Genomic DNA, 23874 nt, shown 5'->3' with positions numbered 1-23874 from the left:
CTTATAAAGGAAAGAAAGTGCAATGACAGACAGAACACCTTTCAGAAAATAAAAAGCATCAGGGTCTAGACATGCCAAAAAAAAAAAGCTTCCAGGTTTCTCTGAAGTTTCCAGTTGGGGCAGCAGGTGGAAAAAATCAGTGAAAAGTGCATTGCTTGATTACATAAAATAAAATTAAAATGCCTCTGACACATCTATCTATTCAGGTTTTCGGGTATACTGAGTGAAGCAGTTCACAACATAACAGACCGCACGCCAATCTATCACACTTAAATGCAATCATAAACATAACATCAGCTAGTGCCTAAACTAGAGAGATGCATTTAATACTCCCCAGTCAGCAATCAACCTTTTCCACATTTGTTCATAATCACAATGAAGTGTTTCATTTTAATGCTTTGTTTTTACTTTCTTACCCCATGGCAGTTTGCCATGCTTTTTAAATTAGATATTTTAAAAAAATTCTCCCTTTCCAATTTTATCCCTGTGTGTAAGCAGAGAGCATTTTTTAAAGAAATCTAAATTACTGGACATATTTTCTTACCTGTTGCAGTCCACGTGGAGCAGAAGGTGGGATGCACTAACTGACACGGCAATCTTATGCCACTGCCCATCTGCCAGACGGTACGGGAACACCTCCGTTCTTGACTTCCCATTAAACCTGTAGTGATATCTAATCTCATCCCGTAGGCCACTGCTCTCCAGTTCGAAATAGCTGTATTTAAAACATGAACAAGAATCAGTTCAATTTTTTTCCTTTTATTCATTGCTTCTGTCACTTTCTTCTTAATTCACAAATTTCTTTAAGCAATTTCCCCATGGAAGGTCACAGTCTAAAGAGGTTACATGGCATGGATTAGCCACTAGTTCATTTTTTAATAGAGGTAGAGAGACAAGACTGTATATTCAGTGCACTACAAAAATAGCAATACAATTTACACAAAAACAGCTCACTTTCAAACACCTACTGATAGTCCTGGAAATTGAAGTCGTCTTTTTACCCACAGGACAGGTTCAACCACAAGAAAACTATTCTTATTCTTTTCCCTGAAATGTTTTGTATGAATGCAGGATTTGTAGGAAATGCAAAAGTAAAGAACCGTACGTATCATTACCAATGAACAAACAAAAAGCCATTAAGGTAAGAAAGCACTAGGTAATCATTAAATTTGTATTTACTATTTGCAAATCCACTCCTTAAAAAACTGTTTACTTTCAGGACTCCCCTATATGCAGTTGTGCTTAACTCCTTTGCTGACTTTCATTGTTATAGCTATAATTGTTCCGCTTTACAAGGGAACAAAACCTCCTGGCTGGATTAGGTGTCCCAACAGCTGGCACAGAAACCCCTCAGAGAGTTGTCACCAGAGAACAGCTATAAGAGAGCTAACCAAGTTCAGCTGTTAACTGGCTTCCTGCCAGCGCATGGAGACAATTCTTTTCCTAGAGTAAATTCAGTTCTTACAGGTGGTAGGGCACTGAAGTGTAAATAGTCAAGCCTTCTCTTGGACCTCAGATCACACAGAGTACGTACAGCATATCAAATCAAGGCTGTCTTTTTTCCTGCTAAAATGAAGCCCTGGGTATAGAAAGAAGGAGATGCAGACCTCCTTTTGTAGTAGAAATAACTCTACAACTAAATGCAGATGTTAGGTCATCCAGCTAGTCCCTACCCATGTCTGCCTCCACAGTGCGACGTTTTTCCCTGCTGGACAACAGCAATTTAACGTGGCAGTTGAAATATAGGTGCTAGTTTGGTGTGGAAAAAAAAAAATACAGTAATGGAATCTACTTCCAAAAATTGTGCAACACAAAATAAAAGTATCCAGGTGCCAATTTTCATTTTCACACAAGCCCTTTACACTGCCCAACTGCACACAGACCTTCATAGGCAGTGTGCACAAGTGTTACATGAGGTGTGTGCACTTCATCAAGAATAGCTCTTACCAGTGAAGTGGGGGCTTTTAGAACATAACTGAAAAACAGAATTCTCTGGGAGGCACATACTTATGAGATAAAATGCTAGCTGGGAATATGTGCAAAAGATCGCAACAGACGGGGAAGGGGAACACCAAGACAATAAATCTCCACCAAAAGAGAAACTCCAACTGTCCTCCATCCTGCCAATGCCTTGCCATTACGTTTTTCATGCAACATATGAGCATTATCAGGTCACCCGAATCAAAGACTCAAGCAGGAAAGTAAAAACAGAGGCACATAAAGGCAAAACCAAAACAGAATGAAAACACAGCAGGCGTACATACAAATAAAATACACGCATTTCAGAGTGGAAAAAATAAGAAAGGCTGGCATTGTGAAGGAACTGCTTCATGCACATAAAGACACAAGGAGGGCAGAGAAACAGGAGTTTTTCTAAACAGGAGAGCACAATATTGATTCATGACTGCCACCATCACCACCCATTTAAAAAACCCAAATTACATTCATAAGAAATCTGGAGATGATTTTTTTATTATTTTATTTTGATGCTCAGTAAGAGCACAGTCAATATACAGAACATACTGCTGCTGGCGTTTTCAAGCCAGGAAAGCACAAGTACTGTTAGTGAAGTCATACTTACAAAGTTAAACGTTTCATAATTGCCATCTGCTGTCAAAGCACAAAAGGAAGTCATTAAAGAGACTTTCTCTCTTGTTCAGCCAAACAGCAGAGGCAGAAAACTTTAAGAAAATGAGGGGGAGCTATATAATATTCTAGTATCTCTCACACACAAACTATTTCTATAAATATATACGTTACATGGTTGATCACTGAAGCTTAAGACTGAAAGACAAGCTTCTGTTGCAGGAAGCACATCGCTTCCTGCAGTCATTCTTCACAATTTCCAATAGTCACGGAGCTAATCACTTACTACACAATGTTTTGTTTGTTAATAAAAAGGCAACAGTCCAGCTCTGGAAGGTCAGTCAGATACTGTACTTAATCACATCTCTGATGTATTATTTGAACAGCACAGTGAATTGCAAAGCAACTTAGCTTCTCATCTGACAAGCTTTATCATCAAGAGTTGCTTCAAGACTAAAAACAGCTTATCGCTTATGCACCGAGTTTGTTGTCAGTCTCCTGACTAATTTATATAACATAGAAGTGACTAGTTAAAATTTACTGTAAAAGCCAGTAGTAACATTTTTATGTATGTACACTGCTTAGTGCCACAGGACTACATAAAACACTGCATTTTACTTCTTCAGTGACAGGAAAGGAGGATGACAGCAGACAAATTCTGCACCTATTTTTTACCACCCTTCAACAAGTGCAAATCAGAAGCAGTTACGCTCAGACAAACATCAGTAAACAACAGTCAACAAAATCCCAACAGCAGAAACTGTTTGGATTAGCCCAACATGTATCTATCTCAAGTATTTAAAAAACACAAGGCAGTGTAAACCAACGCTCTTGCACTGTATTTTTTTTTTTTTTGTGAAGATACACAAATTCACATTGAGATCTCGGCTACACACACACTTCACCATGTTCACAGTTCAGAAGATGTAGTCGTCTTTCCTCTACCAGAATATAATTCATGTGCAAATAGCTTTCTCAAAAGCAAACATCATTTTTTTCTTTCCTCCTCCCACCAGACTGTGGAGGAAAGCCTCTTCAAAAGCAATGACATAAAGGTCATTCATTCCTGGAAATAAATACACGTGCCCTGTGTTCAAGTTCTAATCTTCAAATTGTGGAATGGATGACAAATGAGTGGAAAAACACAAGCTTAGACAAGAAATCATCAACCTGTAAGAAATTAATTAGTAGAGCCAGAGAAAATAAATGGATTTTGGTTTTTTAATATCCATCCCACCTTTGACTTGAAATTCCGTTGCACAAGTTTTTATCTACTATAAACCAATCAGTAAACAACAGGGGAAAATTAACAGAAACTACCACACAAAAGGCAAGAAAATGAACTAATCTCTAACAGGTATTTTGTAAGTACTTCTCAGTATTTCACAAGGAAGAAGAAAATAGGAACAGAAGTCAGGGTTCCTGAAAGGATGGCAGCACCTGGGACCAGCTGAACAATCAACAGCATGAACTTTCGATGTTGCTACAGTTGCTTGAAATCGAAAATAACTCCCAGAACACACAAAGTATGTTTAGAGAGAAGACAGTGTTTTATTCTGCGCAGGGTGCAAGGTGGAAGATTTCCACAAATCAAGCACACCTACTGCGATTCATCATTGGATGTTTATTCACAAAAGTTACAAAAAGCTCCACCTACCCAATACAGTTATTCCACCTATCTAATGCATATTCATTATGTTACACAAGTAGGGTCGTCTGCACCCGCACAGCAATTGTGCTGAGCCAACAAAGTCATCTACGCCTGCGCAGCGGCCTCAGAGGGTCTCTGGTGCTCATTTGCAGAGGAAGACCCCTACTCATTTTGTCCCTTTATGGTCGTGTGTAATCTGAGGACAGCAGAGTTCTTGTTCTTCTTGCCAACTGCTTGTTTCACAGTCTCACAGCAGACGCATGTCCTTGGTTGAGCATGTCTATAACCATGAGATGTTCCTTATCTGGAACCCTAGCTGCTATTCAAACACTTTTTCAAGAGTTAGTAACTATCCTTAAATTATAACCTTTTTCTTAACTGTCAGTTCGCCTTATTAAAATATATCTAAATGTACATCACCAAGGTAACACCACGAGATCCGTACCTAAAGCCAAATGGAGATCTCCGAGTATTACAACCAGTTCTGCTTCTGTATCGCATCTGCGTGAAGCCTGTGTGTCAACTTGCTGCTACCCTCCCTCAAGGTCTTTTCCAAGAAAGAGAGATGTGAGATTACGGTAATCTACTTGTCAGCTTGTTAGCACCAAGTGATGTTTTCTTGTTTTATTTGCTATTTCTCAATGAGGATTTCTTTTTCTGTATTTTTTTAAACAGGTGTGATCAGAAGCAACATGCATTCTGACAGACTAAATTCTCAGAACACATGTATTAAGAAAGCTCACTGTTTATGGAACAGCAGTACAATAGGACCTTGGCTGAAATTTTCCCACTACTAGAATTTCCTTATTTGCTAAGTATGTAAGCAACTGCTGCCTTCTCTTCTACAATTATAGAATTCAAATGCTTTTTATAGGTCTGTCCACACTCTCTCATTCAAATCTCAGTGTTTAAGAGACAAACATGCTGCTAAATTCAGATTAATTTTACGCACATCAAAAAAGTTGGGATATTTTAAGATCTTGCAATGTGCTTTATAGAAGGACAATATTATTCCACCATCAACTTAAGCTGGTTTACAATTCTTTCTGACAACTTCTGCAACCCTTACGTACCTTACACATGAATATTGTTATGAAAGTATAAAGCCTCAGTGATGTTTAATGCTTTTTTGTTTGTTTATTTTTGTTTTCTCCTGCTTTTAGCCACTGCCATAGTGAATAATTAACTGCATTTGACAGCTCATTTCACTTCCAAATCAGGAGGAAAAGGTGCCTAAAGGTGTACTTTAAGTCAGAAACAGCTGCTGTGGATGTAATGACCAAGAAAATTGGAAAAGTCATTATCAACATTAAACAAGAACATGTTAGACACCTGAAGCAGAAGCAGCAAAGTATTTCTATAGGCTAAATTGACTTAATCCACCATCTGCATTAAAGAAACATATTCATCTATTCACCATATCAACCACAGCAGCGATCTTAACTTGTGACAAACCACACCACGTTTCATTCAAAAATTTTACTGCTGTCAGGTGGTGGAAGTGGCCAAAAGAGAGCGGGCCCACAGACTACAACTAAGATACCACGCCAAGAACAGCTCTGAGATACATGTCCTTCTGAATATCCTTAGTGTATACAGCACTTTTTTTTCTGATTTTTCCGAAGCTAACACCCATCACAAGACACTAAAATACCCACAATGAAGACAGGGCACCATCTGCTAAGTGCAATACTGACTAAACGCTCCAATAGGAGCTCTAAGAACTAAAGCAAAACTACTTTTTGCATTCAGTTCTGGAAATCTTCCCCTTTATCACATTCAAACACAAATAAAGCAGAGTTATCACTCCGACTTTAGAACTTTGTCATCCCTGATCAAGTGCCAAACGAAGCCCCACAGTCTCTTTCAAGGAGCAGCACCAGCACTTACAGCAGATGCTCTTAGAGCTACTGAACAGATGTCCCAGGGCAAGGCAGCAGGCACAGATGGCATCCCTGCCAGTATGTACAAACTTGGGGTTGCCATCTAGTCAAAACAGTTGTGCATCTCCTTAACATGGTGTGGGAGAAGGTCACAAAGCCACAGGAGTTCAGGGATGGAAGCACCATCACCTTGCACATGCTGCAGCAACACTACGATGTCAGGTGTCTCAGCTGCTGGAAAAAATCACTGCCAAGTAAGAATCAGGCTGTTATTGAACAGAAGCTTCTGGAAAGTTCTGACAGTCTGGTGAAGGCATAATTTCTTATATGTTTTATAGCAAAGCAGACAGAAGGGAAGTTCAGAGACCAGCCCATTTGATGTCAACAGGTAGAAGTTCTTGAAGCTTCTGCACAAATTTGCCCATTTGGACATGTTTGTGCACATTACTATTTCATTTCATAATAGCGTCGTGCCAAGCAGAATATCAGAACATTTAATGACATTTAATGATAAAAATCGCTTCAGGCAAGACTGTGCTTCAGCATCTTTGCAGAAACACTTCTTGATGTGTTCAGAGACAAACAGCCAACAAATCTGCATCCATTATCACACAGATTTCAGGATTTTCCATCTACAGAGATTCTGTGATGAATCACAGATCATTACACTTTTGGCCTTTCGCTGCTCCTTACCACTGACCGAGTCTGTGTGCACAGTGGTACACACAGCACATCGTTACTTTGGTTGTGCTGCCAAGTGGCACAGCCTGGACAGCAACATCAGAGTAACTGAGATCTTGCTCTAACGCTCCCCAGTGTAAAGCAAGTCAGGCCAAGACCAGGCACCGGGTACACTATGCTGCAGCTAAGCTGGCAGGCGTACGCCCAAGACCATAGCCACTGTCAGGGAGGCCATATAGAGCAATAGCAGTGCCTCTGAAACAACAGATGCATCTCTTCAAACAAAAGTAAACACTCACCTTGCTGTTGTCACCACAGTTCTGTACGGATGCAAAACTAGAACAAGTTACAGCTGTCAAGGCAAATATTTCAGTTGTTTCCACAAGCACTGTTCTTGTACCCTAGTTACTACAAAGTGACAGAGTAAGATCCCAAGCTCTGAAGCATTACGCACTGTCAAACACTGGATTTGGAAGAAATGCTCTTTCGTGTTCAAGTGTACAGATCTAGTCCTCCACTACATATGCATACTTGCAAACCATATAAAGCTACTTTTTGCAGCTAGTTTAAATACGGACAGATTGAGAGGCTGCACAGAAAAACCATACATGGCAAATCTTCACTTATGAGGCATTAAAGATTTACTACTGTGGCATCGATTACATACTGATATCATCAAAGCTCACAAGCAAAATCAGATTGACATCAGGTAACATGAAAGATGTCGTGAATCGAAGAAGGATCATCTGTGACAACGAAGGCATCTTGCCGAAAAATCAGATTGATTTTCGACAAAAGGAAATGCAAAAGCTGAATCCCATACATTGCACAGACAAGGACTCTGTCATCACCTACTGTATTTCAGAAGTATTCCTCCTATTCCAGCAAATCCAAAATAAGCCAAAACTCAATACTAAATTCTTTCAAACCTCTCAAGCAAAAGCCTCAAAGTTCAACTTCACTGTGCTGTTGGCTACCTAAACAGGATTCTTTCAAACATTTGTATCCTTTCATTTCAAACAAACATCAATTAAACAACTTCATTTTTCCATTCACACCACTCTGAGGACAACGGGAATCATGTTACACGACCTTAGCTTGAAACATTTAGCAACAAACACACCCACGCTGACATTTTCTATAATAAACATTTTGTCTTTTGTTCTGCAGACCTTCTACATGGCAGCCGGGCATGCAAGCTACAAGGCATTAAGCATTTATGATGCTCAAAATATGCATTTGAGTACCTGCAACTGGGCAAAGGTCACCCAAATACAAATTCATTTTCTTCTTTGATCATATAAAGAAAAAAAAATAACCCCAACATCTGCCTGCCAGCTAAAAGACAGCTGGAGTCCGAGCTGGTACAAAGCAGCTACTCATTTTCATGGCATGTGTTGTAAGGATTGACCTTAAGCATTTATGCTCCCTGGGAAACAGTCCTCAGGGACAGGGGAACAGAACAGAGCTGGCAGGTCTTTAAGAATGTATTCCACAGAGCGCAAGAGCTCTCGATCCCCAAGTGTAAGAAGTCGGGCAGAGAAGGGAAGAGACCGGCATGGCTGAGGCAAGAGATGCTGGTCAAACTAAGGAAGAAGAGGGAACTGCACAGGCAGTGGAAGCAGGGACTGGCTTCCTGGGAAGAGTATAGGGAAGTTGCCTGGTTGTGTAGGGATGGGGTCAGGAAGGCCAAGGCACAGCTGGAGCTGAACTTGGCAAGGGATGTGAAAAATAACAAGAAGGGCTTCTACAGGTATGTCAGACGGAAAAAGATGGTCAAAGAAAGCGTACCCCCGCTCATGAGCGAGACCGGCGAACTGGCAACAGCAGATGAGGAGAAAGTTGAGGTACTCAACAACTTTTTTGCCTCAGTCTTCACTGGCAACCTCTCTCCTCACCCCTCCCGAGTCGATGAACGGCATGAAGGAGACCAGGAGGCTAAAATCCCTCCAGCTGTAAGTGAAGACCATGTTCGGGACCTCCTGCAGAACCTAAATGTACAGAAGTCCATGGGACCTGATGAGATGCATCCCAGAGTCCTGAGGGAACTGGCTGACGTAGTTGCCAAGCCACTCTCCATGATATTTGAAAAGTCATGGCAGTCAGGGGAAGTTCCCAGTGACTGGAAAAAAGGAAACGTGCCCCTTTTCAAAAAGGGTAGAAAGGAAGACCCTGGGAACTACCGACCTGTCAGCCTCACCTCTGTGCTTGGGAAAATCATGGAACAGATCCTCCTAGAAGATATGCTAAGACGCATGGAGGCCAGGGAGGTAATTCGAGACAGCCAGCATGGCTTCACCAAGGGCAAGTCCTGCCTCACCAACCTAGTGGCTTTCTATGATGGTGTAACAACAAGGGTGGACAAGGGAAAACCTATGGATGTCATCTATCTGGATTTTTGTAAAGCCTTTGACACAGTCCCCCACAACATCCTTCTCTCTAAATTGGAGAGCCATGGATTTGATGGGTGGACCGTTCAGTGGATAAGGAATTGGTTGGATGGTTGCAGCCAAAGGGTAGTGGTCAACGGCTCAATGTCCAGATGGAGACCAGTGACGAGTGGAGTCCCTCAGGGGTCCGTACTGGGACCGGTGCTGTTCAATATATTCATCAATGACATGGACAGCAACATCAAGTGTACCCTCAGTAAGTTTGCAGATGACACCAAGCTGAGTGGTACGGTCGAGACACCAGAAGGACGGGATGCCGTCCAGAGAGACCTGGACAAGCTGGAGAGGTGGGCCTGTGTGAACCTCATGAGGTTCAACACGGCCAAGTACAAGGTCCTACACCTGGGTCGGGGTAATCCCCGCTATCAATACAGGCTGGGGGATGAAAGGATCGAGAGCAGCTCTGCTGAGAGGGACTTGGGGGTACTGATAGACGAAAGGCTGGACATGAGCCAGCAAAGTGCGCTGGCAGCCCAGAGGGCCAACCGTGTCCTGGGCTGCATCGGGAGAAGCGTGGCCAGCAGGTCAAGAGAGGTGATTCTGCCCCTCTACTCTGCTCTGGTGAGACCTCACCTGGAGTACTGCGTTCAGCTCTGGAGCCCTCAGCACAAGAAGGACGTGGAACTGTTGGAGCGGGTCCAAAGGAGGGCTACAAAAATGATCCGAGGGCTGGAGCACCTCTCCTATGAGGACAGGCTGAGACAGTTGGGCTTGTTCAGCCTGGAGAAGAGAAGGCTGCGGGGAGACCTGATTGCAGCCTTTCAGTACTTAAAGGGAGCCTATAGGAAAGATGGGGACAATCTTTTTAGTAGAGACAGCAGTGACAGGTCGAGGGGTAATGGTTTTAAACTAAAACAGGGTAGGTTTAGGCTGGATATAAGGAAGAAATTCTTTACAGTGAGGGTTGTGAAACACTGGAACGGGTTGCCCAGAGAGGTAGTGGAGGCCCCATCCCTGGAAACATTCAAGACCAGGTTGGACAGGGCTCTGAGCAACCTGATCTAGTTAGTGGTGTCCCTGCTCGCTGTGGGGGGGTTGGACTAGATGACCTCTAGGGGTCCCTTCCAACCCAAAACTTTCTATGATTCTATGTTTCCATTTCACATGTCTAAAAATCTGTTTTCACTGTGGCTGCTACCTACCTACTATCTGAAAAAGACCTGGTCTCTCTCCTGTTCATAGTAAACCAAGTAGGTAGTACCTAAAAATAGTACAGCATCTTAGCAGGTTTCAGAGCTAACACAGTCAGCAGGACAGAAAATAGTTCTATCATTTGAAGTAAGGTCAAGTCACGACTCCTTAGATGCTACCTCTAAAACACACAACCCCCCCCCCCCCCACTGTTCTCACACACATACAGACACAAACACCTACAAGAACCAAGACACCTCCACTAAAGGTAGGTATCTGCAAGAAGTGGCCAAGCAATGGGAGAAATTTGATTTTATTCCCTCACAACAAGTAGAGGTTGATCTCACAGTAAGGGACGCGCTCTAGTGTAACGACTCCTGAAAGAGATGGCCTCACCCTCCTGGCTGCTCATTCCTACCTCATCCTTCGCATCAGATACAGCCATTTGGTTGCAATATGGCACGTCAACCAAAGAACTACTCTTGACAGAAGAGTAACCTGACAAAAGAAGAGAATCATTTCTTTACATATCACCACTTCAAAACCAAGTCACCTTCTGCACACACTATCACTGTAACTAGCAAGGAACTCAATCCCCAGTTACGCACTGAAGTAGTCCTTGAAGGACTTATCATCCCAAACCCTTGACTAAACACTCGGTTCCCCAGTGCACCAGCGGACCATTTGCAGTCCACAAAGCATTTGTATCCGAGGACTTTCTGCACAGAGGCTGTCGATTATTTAAGGCTAACCTGGGACTCTAAGCTGGCAGTAGCTCAGGGATCACTGTGGGTACGCAGAAGCCTGGAGCTGCCAGTGTGATCAGAGAGCACTCAGCAGAGCTGTAACCAAAGCAAGAGCCTAGCCCCGATCTCTCCCGCCCTCACGCTCATCACTGTGGCAAGAACTCAGCTCAGGGGACCCCCAAATCCACAGTCTCTAAACACCAGATTTTAATAAAATAAACGAGGATTACTTAGGCTTTTAAACTAATGAGATCCGCCACCTGAGTCGAACTACAATATTTGAAAACAAATTACCCTGATTGCTGTGCCCTCACAAGGATGGTTCTTCCCTCCCGTCTTGCTCTCAAATTCAGCAGCTTTTCAGTGATTTCTTATGTTATGACAAATTCCCCACATTTCTGTTAGATTGCCAGCAAAAAACCTTTTTCCTTTTCACTCCCTCAAGGCCCGGCCACACGTCTGCTTCCTGCCGCTCTCTGGATGCCCTTAGTCTGCACCTGCCCCGCAGGTCTCCTCCTTCCCCTCCTTCCCTCCCTGCTGCCACCTGAGCACTGGCAGCTTTCCGCAGCTGGCAGCCCTTAGCACAGGCACCCGGACCCTCCTCCCTGTCAGATGGCAAGGCAAGCGCACAGGCATCATTACTAAACTGCAAACAAAACCCAAAAATCAGATATATCACCCAGCCTAACGCCCAAGCAAGCCAATGACCATCTATTAATAACATGTTGCAAACATCTAACCACCTTATTAACTAGGAAAGTAACATTCTCTGTGAGCAGCCCAAATCAGCAGACAGTTTTCAGAAAGCTTCCTTCAGTGTAAGTTTGAGGTATTTTGGTGCTTTGCTTATATCAGAGGGTCATAAAACAAGCAAAGAGAGTAACTCAGCATGTTGGAGAAGACTCCTGGGGGACCCACACATCCTGCTCCTGGCTGACCACAACATTTCTGCACTGTCCAAATTCAGTTTTAAAGACCTTCAAACTGTCAGCCATTCTGCTCCAATTGCCAACCAGGTCCAATCAATGTGTTTCAAAGGCTGGTTATCAGCAGCATGTTAATGCTTCAGAGAGACAACAATTGTCAGCCTACTGTACATAAAACACCTGCTCTCAGCAGGGAGCCACAAGATGGAAGGTAGCTCCTCAAGCAGTAACTCCTCTTTCACAACACTTAAATCAGTGGAAGATCTATAGAATATAATAGTTCTTCCTCATTTTCCTCTTCTGCATACTTTAACCCCAAGCACAGAAGCAGGTGGGCCCAATTCTATTTGTATTTGCATCTCTCAAGACTTTTTGGGGAAAAAAAAAATACCTAGAAGAAACAAAGCTCACCTGCTTGTTCCGCTATTTAAAAAATAAAAAAAAAAAGAAAAAGAAAGACAGAAAGAAAGACGGACAGACAGACAGAAAAAGGTGTGTAGATGCCCAACGTATTTCACAACACTTCATTCAGAGGGATGGAAGCAGGGCTGGATCTTTACATTCTCTGTACAGCTTTCCAGTTTAGCAATTCTACACATAAATATTAATGAAGATGTGGCCTTTACCCTAAAAGAAAAAGGTTAATGGATACATTTGCAGAGTTTTTCATTTCCTTTATGAACACTGGGTATCTCAGAATCCAATATGCATATACACAGCTTGCAGAGAATAATCTCAAACTCAGCATGGAGTAAGGCCAATCTTTCAGGTTTATAACTAGGGTCAGAAGTCACTTGCATAGGTTTCTTTTCATTAATTAGGTTTCAGTGTTTAATTTAACAAGCTTGTTACGCTTTTGTGTTTTTAATCAAACATATTATGGCCTGGTAGCCTTCCAACCGTTATTTGTGAACATACAGTTTTCTGTCTACTCCTCCACAGTTCCAGAAGCTGTTCATGGTGTCACTGGGGGTAAGTATTCAACAATGTACTAGAGTCCCGTGCCTACTTCCCCTCCCCACCCACAACTGACTCGCTAGGAACAAAAATCGTTCACTATGAGCCTGACACATTTATCAGAATCCCCTGAATATTTATATCAGCACAGCTTGCTGTTATGCAGTGAAGGGCCAAATTCTCTACTCGATAAATCCATTTCACTATAGCAGCACAATTACCTTACAAGTTTCACAATATTTGGCATGACATAAATTTTCTGAAGTTCAGGTCCCAGATATAGGTTATAAGCATAAAAACAAAGAAAAAAGAACAAAACTCAGAAAATCTAGAGAAAATAAAGATTCTAGCACTCCCTTGTGCTTAGAAACATTAACCTTATGACTCACTCCCTAGTTCTGTCATGGTGGGATCTCTCATTTTGAAGCACTCTTCAGGAAGAAGGACAACACATGGATAGAAATTTAGTACTAATAAACATGAAGCAAACAGAGAATACAGACATGAGACACACAAAATAGTACAGAGGAATAACAAACCTGGCATTTTACAACACAGTTAGTCTTTCATCCTGCCTCTTTAGTAACCAGCAAGAGTAACAAAACCAACAATGACTTCTTTGGGAAGGCAAGGGGTGGAGGAGAACAACACACAAGACTCAGGGACCTTGAAAAACACACATAAGGAGACCTTGAGAGGAAGGTCAATAAGGATATTATCCTCTTTCTTATGTGCAATTCATGGGTAATGGCTCCTCTGCTGACTAGTTTTGCATATTCTGCATTACAATGCCCAATTTCTCTGCTTTCCACAAAAATAAACCAAAGGCTGAGAAGAAAATTGTTCTTTGGAGGGCAGCTTGTTACAGAGCAAGTAAAAACCTTACAGGTTACTTTCAAAAAGTCAAAGGGAATTCTGCCTGATGAAAGATAAGAAAACCTGATCCAGAGTTATTACCTCCCACATCATGACCAGATGATGGCTTGGTGGCCAGCTGCCACTTCATGTGGCTTAACATACTGTTAAGATTGTACTTCCTTTCACATAAGTACCAGAACCCCAGATAAGGTGTACTTGTGCTACTCATTTGACTTCAGAAGGTTCAGATTTGTACATTAGCAGAAAAAACATTCTGGACTCAATACTTCTTGATACTTTAGGCCTACCATGTTTAGACACGAGTAGCGGTTCAATGGTGGCTACCTCCAAAAAAATCCCCAGCAATTAAAATATCATTATTCAAATTCTGGGCAGTAAATAATTTGAAAATGTTATAAGCTAGTCAGTGGGGTGACTACTCACCAAAAGAATGCCCACCTCTCTTTTCCAGGTGCCTTACTTTGTTTCCAATCACCAAAACTCATAGAATACATTCCAGTACACAAATCCTTTCCTTTCCCACTCACTGTAATTCACTATTTTTATAGACAAAGTATGGAAAGAGTTTATGGCTAATGGGGGGGGGGGGGGGGGGGGCAAAATTTTCACATCAACAAGAAAAGAAAATATTACAGCAGTCAGTTGCTTTTAAATTGTGCCCCAGAGTAGTCAGGAAATCAGTCAGCTCTGTTGGTGAAAGACAGTATTTCAAATAACACCAGCCTGGGCTCCTGAACATCCTTGACAGATCTCTCCAGGTACTGATCTTGGCCAGCAGTGTGAAGGAACCATCAATATACCTCTAACCCAGCAAGTAAACAGCACAAAGGCAATGTTAACTCCATCTAGTTTATCTTCTTGGGCTTTGGACCATGCAAGGCCAAAGCAGACAAGGAGCAGGTGGACAAATTTGGATAAAACTGTGTTAAATCACTGTTGAAATAAGGATTCATTACAGGTAGGATCTCAAATATCTTGATAGCCAAGTGTCTTGGTGGTCTGAAGAGTCAAAAGTTGGGAGCAAAATAGCTCACAGAGATCCAGGAAGAACAGGCTACCATAACTCTCCAATAAAGAAAACAGTTTCCATGTTCTGCATCCCCACGTAACATGTTTTTCCATCCTGTATTATACTTTGTTATCTATAATTTAGAAAAAAAAAAAAATCTTCAGATTTACCATTGTATTCCAAATAACTATATACACAGTCCGCACATACTATCAGACTGTTCAATTAGACTTAATCTATGTTAATTAAGCTTTCAATTTTCCAAGCTGTATTTTAATACATTTGGATCATGAAAACAAATTCTTTATCATCATTAAGCTGACTCAACAAGATAAAACATTAACAAAGATGCATTTATCATCTTTGTAGTATAAATCCTGTCCATCAAATGACCATATAAATTAACAGCAAATCCCTAATTGTTGTGAAATATCCATTTATTATAACAAAACAGCATATCTGAATTACTGACTTCAAGGAAAGTTTTATTCATCTATTTTAATACTTTTGGTACTATATTTTTGTTTGTTGTTCATGAAGATTTAAGATCCATTTACCTACTTGTTTCTAAAATATCCTACATATCTTAGTTTCAGAATTCCATGCTATCAATGGAAAACAAAGTCCTACTAAATCTTACTGAAGAAACGAAAAGTAAATGAGCATTCTATGTATTACTACCTCATAAGTTTCACTTGTACCTTACGGTGATCACCTCCACTATATACACCATTCAACACCAGCTTTTGAACTAGTTATGCTGTTATGTTGGCATATGTATGATACTTGGAATATACATCTGCGTGTGTGTGTGTATGCACATGTACACACACCTTTTTGTTGCATGGAATAAAATCTATTTGTCAACTGTTAAATCTGTGCACAACAAAAAAAGGCATCTCCCATAAAGATATGAAATCTAGGACCAACAGCTAACACACCTTCTTTTATTCAGGTGTTATTGATCACCTGCAAGTTCTGAAGTCTCTAACTTTTAATTTTGCCACTTCCGATATGCTGCTAAGTTAAAAAGCGTTATGTCCTTAACTATAATATATGCTATTTTGTGCATAAGAGAGGAGATCTTGGCTTTTCCATAGTCAAAAACTATACTGGTTAGGTAATAAGTGTACCCTTATAGTTGTTTCCATAGGTCTTAATCATGACGAAACATAATGATGTTTCTTACTATTCTCTTTGCGTTGTCTATTCTTGAAGACACATGGAAGGTTGAAAAAAGCTTGATAAAAAACTGGATGTCACCAGAACAGAACCATGCTAATTATCAAAAGCTTAGTAGGAGCAAGAATTTAAAAAAGCCTTCCCAGTGCATCAGGGGCCTGCACCCACTTCAGTGCACATGCAAAGCCGATGAGCAGAGTGACCTGAGCAGTTAGAGCAACATCACAAAAATATCTACAGTTCTGCTACTACACTGATTATAATGTAACCAGGGTCCTCTTCAGCAGTGCCCCAAATCTTTGTTCTTTACTCTTCAGCAGCGTTAAAAAGTATTTTCCCCACTGTCAGCCACTTTTGTAATTTCTGCCATTACAGACCTAAGGGTTTGAAAGCACTATCCTTATCAAGGTCCAAGTAGCAACTTAAGAAACTAGAGATTCAAACAATAAGTCTGTTTTAGGTGATACACAATGAGTCTGGAAAAGGAGGATAATTGGAGTAATCCATCTGACATTCCAAATGTAACAGCAGCCGTTAGCAACAGTGGACATGTCTGTTGCAACTCTCACACAGAACTACACAGATTGAAACTACCTCAGTTACTGCACACAACTACAAAGGTTTAAGTGAGACTAGCACCCAATCCTTCAACTATATATATTTTTAAACAGATGTCTATTAATTTGGAATACTAGAGATAACCTCAGGGCCAAGAAGGACATCAGCAGCACATTTTGTTCAACCTTCAACCAAGATTACTCCTGCATAGCACATCTCTCTAGGAGCCTCTGTCTCTGCTTGTCAAGATAGAAGAGTTAAGCAGCTAAACTCAGAAGAGGCCATATCTGAAAATCCACGTGCCTTGCATTGTATAACCGTCATTACCTGTCTAGTTTGACCTTGGATTTTGCTGAGTGCATGCATGTGTTGCTACATGTGACAATGTTCCTCTGTTAATGGCTCTCCTTAATGTCCTCTTTCTCAAATAAAAAATTTAAAAAAAAAAAAAAATTCCTTCACATGGCAAACTGATCCTGTTAACCATGACTTCAGAAAGCTACAATGGCCTCGAACAGCTTGAAGGAATTAAAATGTAACCACAAAAGGAACTGAGGGAAGGAAAACAGGAAGAGTTAGTTGGAGGGAGGGATCCTTGGGTAATGTAAAACAATATTCTTATATATTAAGACAATAGCCTGGAAAATGAAAGAAGCAATAAAGTAAGGGACCAGTAAGAAAGCAGAGGTGACAGAAAAGTATGATGATAGAATAAGGAAGTAGCAGTGTCCTCCCCTTAGCCGTCCTTGTCCGGACATCTCTGCAGTCGCACTAGCAAAAGCCATCATTAACGATTTGGTCATAATAAAGCCACTGCCTTCTCCTTCATATATTTTCTCAATAAAAGGTAAAAAATTGGGCTAACAGTTGTGTGACATGTACATGATCAGCAAAATTAAATATCAATAGGATTTTTTTTCCCCTAGAAGAAATGCTGCAGAATGACTGGTATTATATTTGAAATGGGAGCAACCAAAGAACGTCGAATTACTTGCACTACAACAGAAAGTCAGACTAGATTACAAAGGTCCTTCAAGCGCTAAGAAATTACAGAAAAACCATTCACAAAGCTACAGTTAGGAGACTATTTGACACAACACACACTTTGAAACATCAAAACATCATTGGAATTGTATTATGGACCATAATACAAGGTATTTTTAATAATAAACTGATGTCTGCTGCTATAATATCTAATGAGAGACACCTATTTTTTTCCTTCTACACTGACAACGAAAGAAAAGGAAAAAAAAGTGACACACATGAAATAAGAATATACTGTATTTATGTCAGGACAAAAACATACACATCACCATACAGAAGCACAAGTAGCTTAATTGCTTAATAGCTTGATTGCTGAATCTCAAAAACGAAAACATTATTTTAAAATGTTATAAACCATAATAAAGCAGGAAACATGCAAGTCTAACTTTTATGAAAAAACAAACTCCAAAGTGCATATGGTAAACTAGTAAGGGACAGTGCATTACAAGGTTTGTAACTTACAAAGTGCATTGCACTTATAGTCTATACTACATTGGTTTTGATCTGTTTAAGCTATTTCACAGACCAGGATATATAAATAATCATTCCTCCTATAACAAAAAACAACTAGCAAAAAGTAGCAAATTGCAAACTCCAGAGAAAGGCTTTAACTTACATGTCAGATTGTACATCTACCATTTCAACACATTGTCAAAAGGGACCACTGAGCACTCAGTATCTTTTATGTTGCTACGGCTACAAGAGAGAAACAATTTCCTCTTACCTGTGCTCTAACTCTCGGATGGACAGTATAACTCCAGAAGTCGATGCCTTCTGTTGCAGGGTGGCCAGAAACGTGAACTCACTTTTATTCCGGAAGAGCTGAATTAACTTCTCACTCACATGGGGCGCTGCATGGATTTCTCTTTCTATATCTAAGAATTTTATTTTAAAAAAAAAAAAAAAAAACAAAAAAAAGGGGAAACAACAGTCCAGTAAAAACGCTAAGTCAGAAAGATTCAGATTATATTTTTCATTTTCCCATCAATATTCTTCACTTTTGAGAGTCATCTACCATGTTCCACCACTGCATTTGTTCAGTGAAAAAACCCAAATGCCATTTCTGTCAGCATGCCCACTTGTCACTTTGACAAGTTCACAACTGGTCAGCTACTGATTTTCTGACAGAATTTTTAACAGGATGCTGAGCCATTTGTGTCTGCTGTGAGCAGATTAAGTTGCTGTAAATAAGGTGTGCTGCAGTCAGATAAATAGGCTCCTAAATTCTGAGAAATCTCAGGCACTGCCTCTCCCAACACAATTCACCAAGCTCCAATTTCAGTTTTTACCACTGACTCCGTTACCACCTCTCCATCGTACATCAGAGGAAACCTGTCCTTGCACTGTGTAAGGCAGAGATCTATTATTGCTAATAATGCTATACGGCTGTGCTTCTGCCCGAGAAATAAATACAAGACACGCTTGCAATCCGCTATCGTTTCTGGGATTTCTCAGTTTAAACAAAGCGCGACAGCTCATGCAATATTTATTAAACTACAGTCTGACCAGGCAGATCCAGAAATATTTCAGCCTCACTAATCCTGCTGATGTCCAAGCGACAGTGTGCCTTCTCATATTTGATCTTGTAAGATTCATATGCGCCACCTCCCACCACATTCATTTTTATCTTGTCCTTTTATTCACAACGTATCATCACTCCAAAAGATGATTAATGACAAAAGGGAGAAATCCTGGCATTTCACCTTCCCACCCTTGCCATGTCTCTCATGCTGGGCCTTTGTCACACATTTGCAAGACCTGTGCCACTTGCAGTTCCTGGATGTCACAACCAATTAGAAACCCAGCATGCTTCCTTTCAAAAGGTTTACTTTGAAGCCAGAAATGCCGGCACAAATTCTCAACTGGTAGAAAACCATATAACTCTACAGAACCCTCAGAACCCAGCCCAGCATGAATGCTGTACCACACAAAGGAGTGATGAGATTTACAATTCAGAATTTCACTGCAGAGAAGGAAGGAAAAAAAAAAAACAAAACACACACACACCACACAACACACTGTGTCATTAAATGAGGCTTTGTAGACAGAAAGAGGAGAGACTAGCTGGAAAAACAACCTGAAACTCAGAAATACAACCACTGAGGAAGTGCCATGGACTGAAACTAAACTCCAAGAAAAAAAGTATTCAAGCATGTTTTGTAATTGGGTGTCTCAATTCTTCCTGTGCAGCTTAAAACCCTCCACAAATGAGCCTACACGCTCAGAATGCCTAACACACTTGCACTCTGAAAAGCTCATCTCTGAGAAGTACTGCAAATTAGACATCAAAAATCACTAGTCATCACTTAAAATCTTACCAGAGGCTCAAATTCATCTGATAAATAAATACAATGCCCACTTTACAGCATCAAACTATTTGTCTGTCCCACACCACTTTTATCATAGCAGAGAATAAAGCTTCAAAGAACAGAAATCGTTTTCCCTGCCATCAGAAAGGGGAATGGAGGAATAAACAATCCAGCAGAAAAGACCAGATTTTGTCTTCATCTATAAGATTTCATTATCTGTATCATTATCTTCACCTAGCAGGTGTTATTACTGGTCATAAATACTACGTAGTTTCTTTAAAAAAGCTGATGCAGGAGACACAAAACTGTGTGCCCCACATACCAGTAAGTTCTCCGATATCCAGTTTGCTGTCTACATAGACAGACAATCCACTGGTACTAAGTTCCAAGGCAAAAGACTCAGAGATAAAATGTCCAAGACCTGACAGCTGGTTATCCTCATTTTGAAGGTTAAGAATCTTAGTATCTTACAAGATTCTGTATTTTTTTTTTCTTAAAGGTGTCATAATTGCCAGAAATAAGACTTAACAGAGCTTGCAAAAATCCTTTCACATGAAAGCACAAGCAGTGCTGTTGGTGGAAAATATACGTTAAAAATTCAGTCAAGCCTTGCAAAGTCCAACATTTTCTCGTTATAGAGGGACTCAGATATAAAGCCACATCCTGCCAGCTATCCACCAAAATTTATACAAAAATATAGGATTCTTTAGTTGGAATCATGAATGAATAATCAATGCACTGACTACTCCAGCTAGAAATATAATTTGAAGTATTCTGCTATACTCCATCACCTCTTCATAGTCATGAATACAGCAAAACCACATACAACACCTTATATTCGTTCTCTGTTGATTCAAATCAATATATAGCACAGATAATCAGCTCACAAAATTCCAGAATCTTGGGTTCAATCTACTAGATAACACACAGTATTTACATCCTGCTTTGCAACACACATACAATTCGTACGAAGGAAGTTACATGACTAGCATTTTCATAATGAGCATACATCTAAGTATGGTGCTGTTTCCTTGTAGTAGGTCTACTCGTTACCAGGCTGAGGAGGTACCAGTGCCTAGAAACACCCCCTACCACTAGACAACTGAAATCCTACTTGCAGATGCAGAAATGCCTACAGAAATGCTGTTCTTCACAACTCAACCTCAGCAACTACAACAAGGCGAGTTTCCCAGCAATTCAGTGGCAAGATGGCAAATGCAATCCGGTAGCCGGCAACTGGACTTGCAAGCTGAGGAGCCCACCGGGGCTCACGAGGATCCAGAGGGCATGTGACCTGGCGGTACGGAGATGATAAACCTCTTGGGGTGCCGAGGGCGGCCCTGGGCTCGCAACCTGGGGTCCCGCCGCTGGGAAGGAGCCACGTGAGGCCTCGCTGAGGGCACGGCGTAGCCAGCACTGCATCATCCCATGGGACAGCCCCCCAGCACCCCTCTGGCAGCGCCCCTCCTCATGCTGCGCGATCGCTGGGCAGGTCCTCTGTGTTCTGCTCGATTTCTGCAGAAAGTACCGTACAAATGAACTGGCAGTACGATCCATTTAGAATAAGAGCTTTCTATTTTCAGGTTGATTTTCACACTTCAAAAAAAGAAAAATTGAGAATACATACACCCCCTCGCCACAGGTGCCTGAAAGGGAAAATACTTTTTATGCTCTCTATAAAAATAACTGTCTGCTCGTAATAAAATGCTGTATTTCCTACATAATATAGAACAATATAGGTTTATACAGTAATCTTCAGTGAAACATCGCTTCATGCTTGAATGATAATGCAATCTCAGCAAAATAAATAAATAAACAACCATAGATACAACTTTCACATGCCCTTCTATGCGATTATATTTTCTTAATTTGAAATACTGACTGTCTGGAGGGTTTTTTTAAACATACCAGAGTGCTTCTAAAATAAAACAAGAAGAAAAAAAAAAAAAGCAAGCATACACAGTTATTTGAAAGTACAACAGATACAAATCATCTCAGAGCATCAAGCAAAGACAACTTTCTACCTTCAGCAAAAGAGAGAAGCAGAAGACACACTTATGTCAAAAAGAGAGCATATTTGTTGTTTGCTTTTAATTCCTTTTCTTAAGGCACAGGTCCAAGCAAAAATGCAAAACACAGAGCAATGGTGCCGTCTGCCAGACAGCCAAACCCACTGAGTCCCTGCTGTCCCACATTTCTTTGACTGGGACCATCTCCCCCATTCCTCGGGACACCACCTTGCCTTCTCCTGGCTGCTATGTACTGCAGGAGCCCAAGTCAGCCTCCGACCAGCACTGCGCTACCAGGCCTAAAGGAGCGGCCAGAGGAACCCGTGCCCAGGGCTACACTTACACAGGGGCTCAGCAGCCGCGGCACGACTCTGGCCAGGATCTGCAGAGGAAGACCACAGCACCCTGCTTAGCTACAGCAAGTTCTTACATGCTCGGCCACCTTGACGAATCTCACCAGCAACTGCAGTTACTCATGATACTCACATTCAGCACCTTCAAAATAAGTCTCAAATTTTTATTTTAGCATCGGTTTGTTTTCATTTCATAAGACCAGTCCGGATGAAAGGTAACACTGCTGCGTGGCCACTGAGGTCAGGGCAAGCTTTACCTCGCACATACGAAATGTGCAGGTATTTTGGTATGCACTAACCCAACACGACAAATGGAATTAAGAAGGTACAATAACTGGGGATTAGGGTCAGTCCTTACCAACCTGATTTAGGCCCTCAAGTCATCTCTTCCTGCATCGATCCACTGCTCTATGCATCACCGGCTTTGGCAACTAAAAATTAAAACCTCAGGCTTTTGACACTTGTAACTTCTAACTACACAGAAGACGACAAAATGAGTTGGAGAAAGAAAGGAACTACGCTAGGAAAGCAGACAAACTTCTTGCGAGACGTACTTTGATGATAGTATCAACAATCCATTGCACAAAGGGTAGTAAGCAGATGACCATTTGGTCTGGAATTTTAAGCAATGAAAAATGTGAACCAGTTCTTACAAGCTGAATACAAATCCTTCTGGGAAATAGTTATGCTTTAATAGATGCTTCCACTACAGAAAGACACTAAAATTCAGTTCTAAATCAACTCACAGAATCACAGAATGGTAGGGGTTGGAAGGGACCTCTGTGGATCATCTAGTCCAACCCTCCTGCTGAAGCAGGGTCACCTACAGCAGGCTGCACAGGACCTTGTCCAGGCAGGTCTTGAATATCTCCAGAGAAGGAGACTCCACAACCTCCCTGAGCAGCCTGGGCCAGGGCTCCGTCACCCTCAGAGGGAAGAAGTTCTTCCTCATGTTCAGACGGAACTTCCTGTGCTTCAGTTTGTGCCCATTGCTCCTTGTCCTGTCGCTGGGCACCACTGGAAAGAGTTTGGCCCCATCCTCCTGACACCCACATTTAAGATATTTATAAGCATTTATTAGGTCCCCTCGCAGCCTTCTCTTCTTCAGGCTGAACAAGCCCAGCTCCCTCAGCCTTTCCTCATAGGAGAGATGCTCCAGTCCCCTCACCATCCTTGTAGCCCTCCGCTGGACTCTCTCCAGTAGCTCTTCATCTTTCTTGAACTGGGGAGCCCAGAACTGGACACAGTACTCCAGATGGGGCCTCACCAGGGCAGTGTAGAGGGGAAGGAGAACCTCCCTCGTCCTGCTGGCCACACTCTTCTTGATGCACCCCAGGATCCCACCGGCCTTCTTGGCAGCCAGGGCACACTGCTGGCTCATGGTTAACCTGTCGTCCACTGACACCCAGGTCCCTCTCCGCAGAGCTGCTCTCCAGCAGGTCCACCCCAAGCCTGTACTGATGCATGGGGTTGTTCCTCCCCAGGTGCAGGACCCTGCATTTGCCTTGTTTTCTGAAGCA

General features: G+C 41.6%; 1 protein-coding gene across 3 annotated transcripts in view; it reads right to left on the bottom strand.

Annotated features, from left to right (window-relative positions):
- NELL1 (neural EGFL like 1) overlaps positions 1–23874 on the bottom strand; it is a 302534-nt gene that overhangs the window by 258567 nt on the left and 20093 nt on the right. For all 3 annotated transcript variants that reach the window (XM_075426698.1, XM_075426696.1, XM_075426697.1), the window contains exons 3-4: positions 18408–18558; positions 545–715 (exon numbers count right to left, since the gene is read on the bottom strand). In XM_075426698.1, coding sequence (XP_075282813.1) covers positions 545–715; positions 18408–18558 — 322 coding nt within the window. The remainder of the gene's footprint in view (positions 1–544; positions 716–18407; positions 18559–23874) is intronic.

The sequence above is a fragment of the Opisthocomus hoazin genome, chromosome 7 (genome assembly GCF_030867145.1).
Source record: "Opisthocomus hoazin isolate bOpiHoa1 chromosome 7, bOpiHoa1.hap1, whole genome shotgun sequence".
Classification (NCBI taxonomy): Eukaryota; Metazoa; Chordata; class Aves; order Opisthocomiformes; family Opisthocomidae; genus Opisthocomus; species Opisthocomus hoazin.
This window is presented reverse-complemented; position numbering and strand designations above follow the sequence as displayed.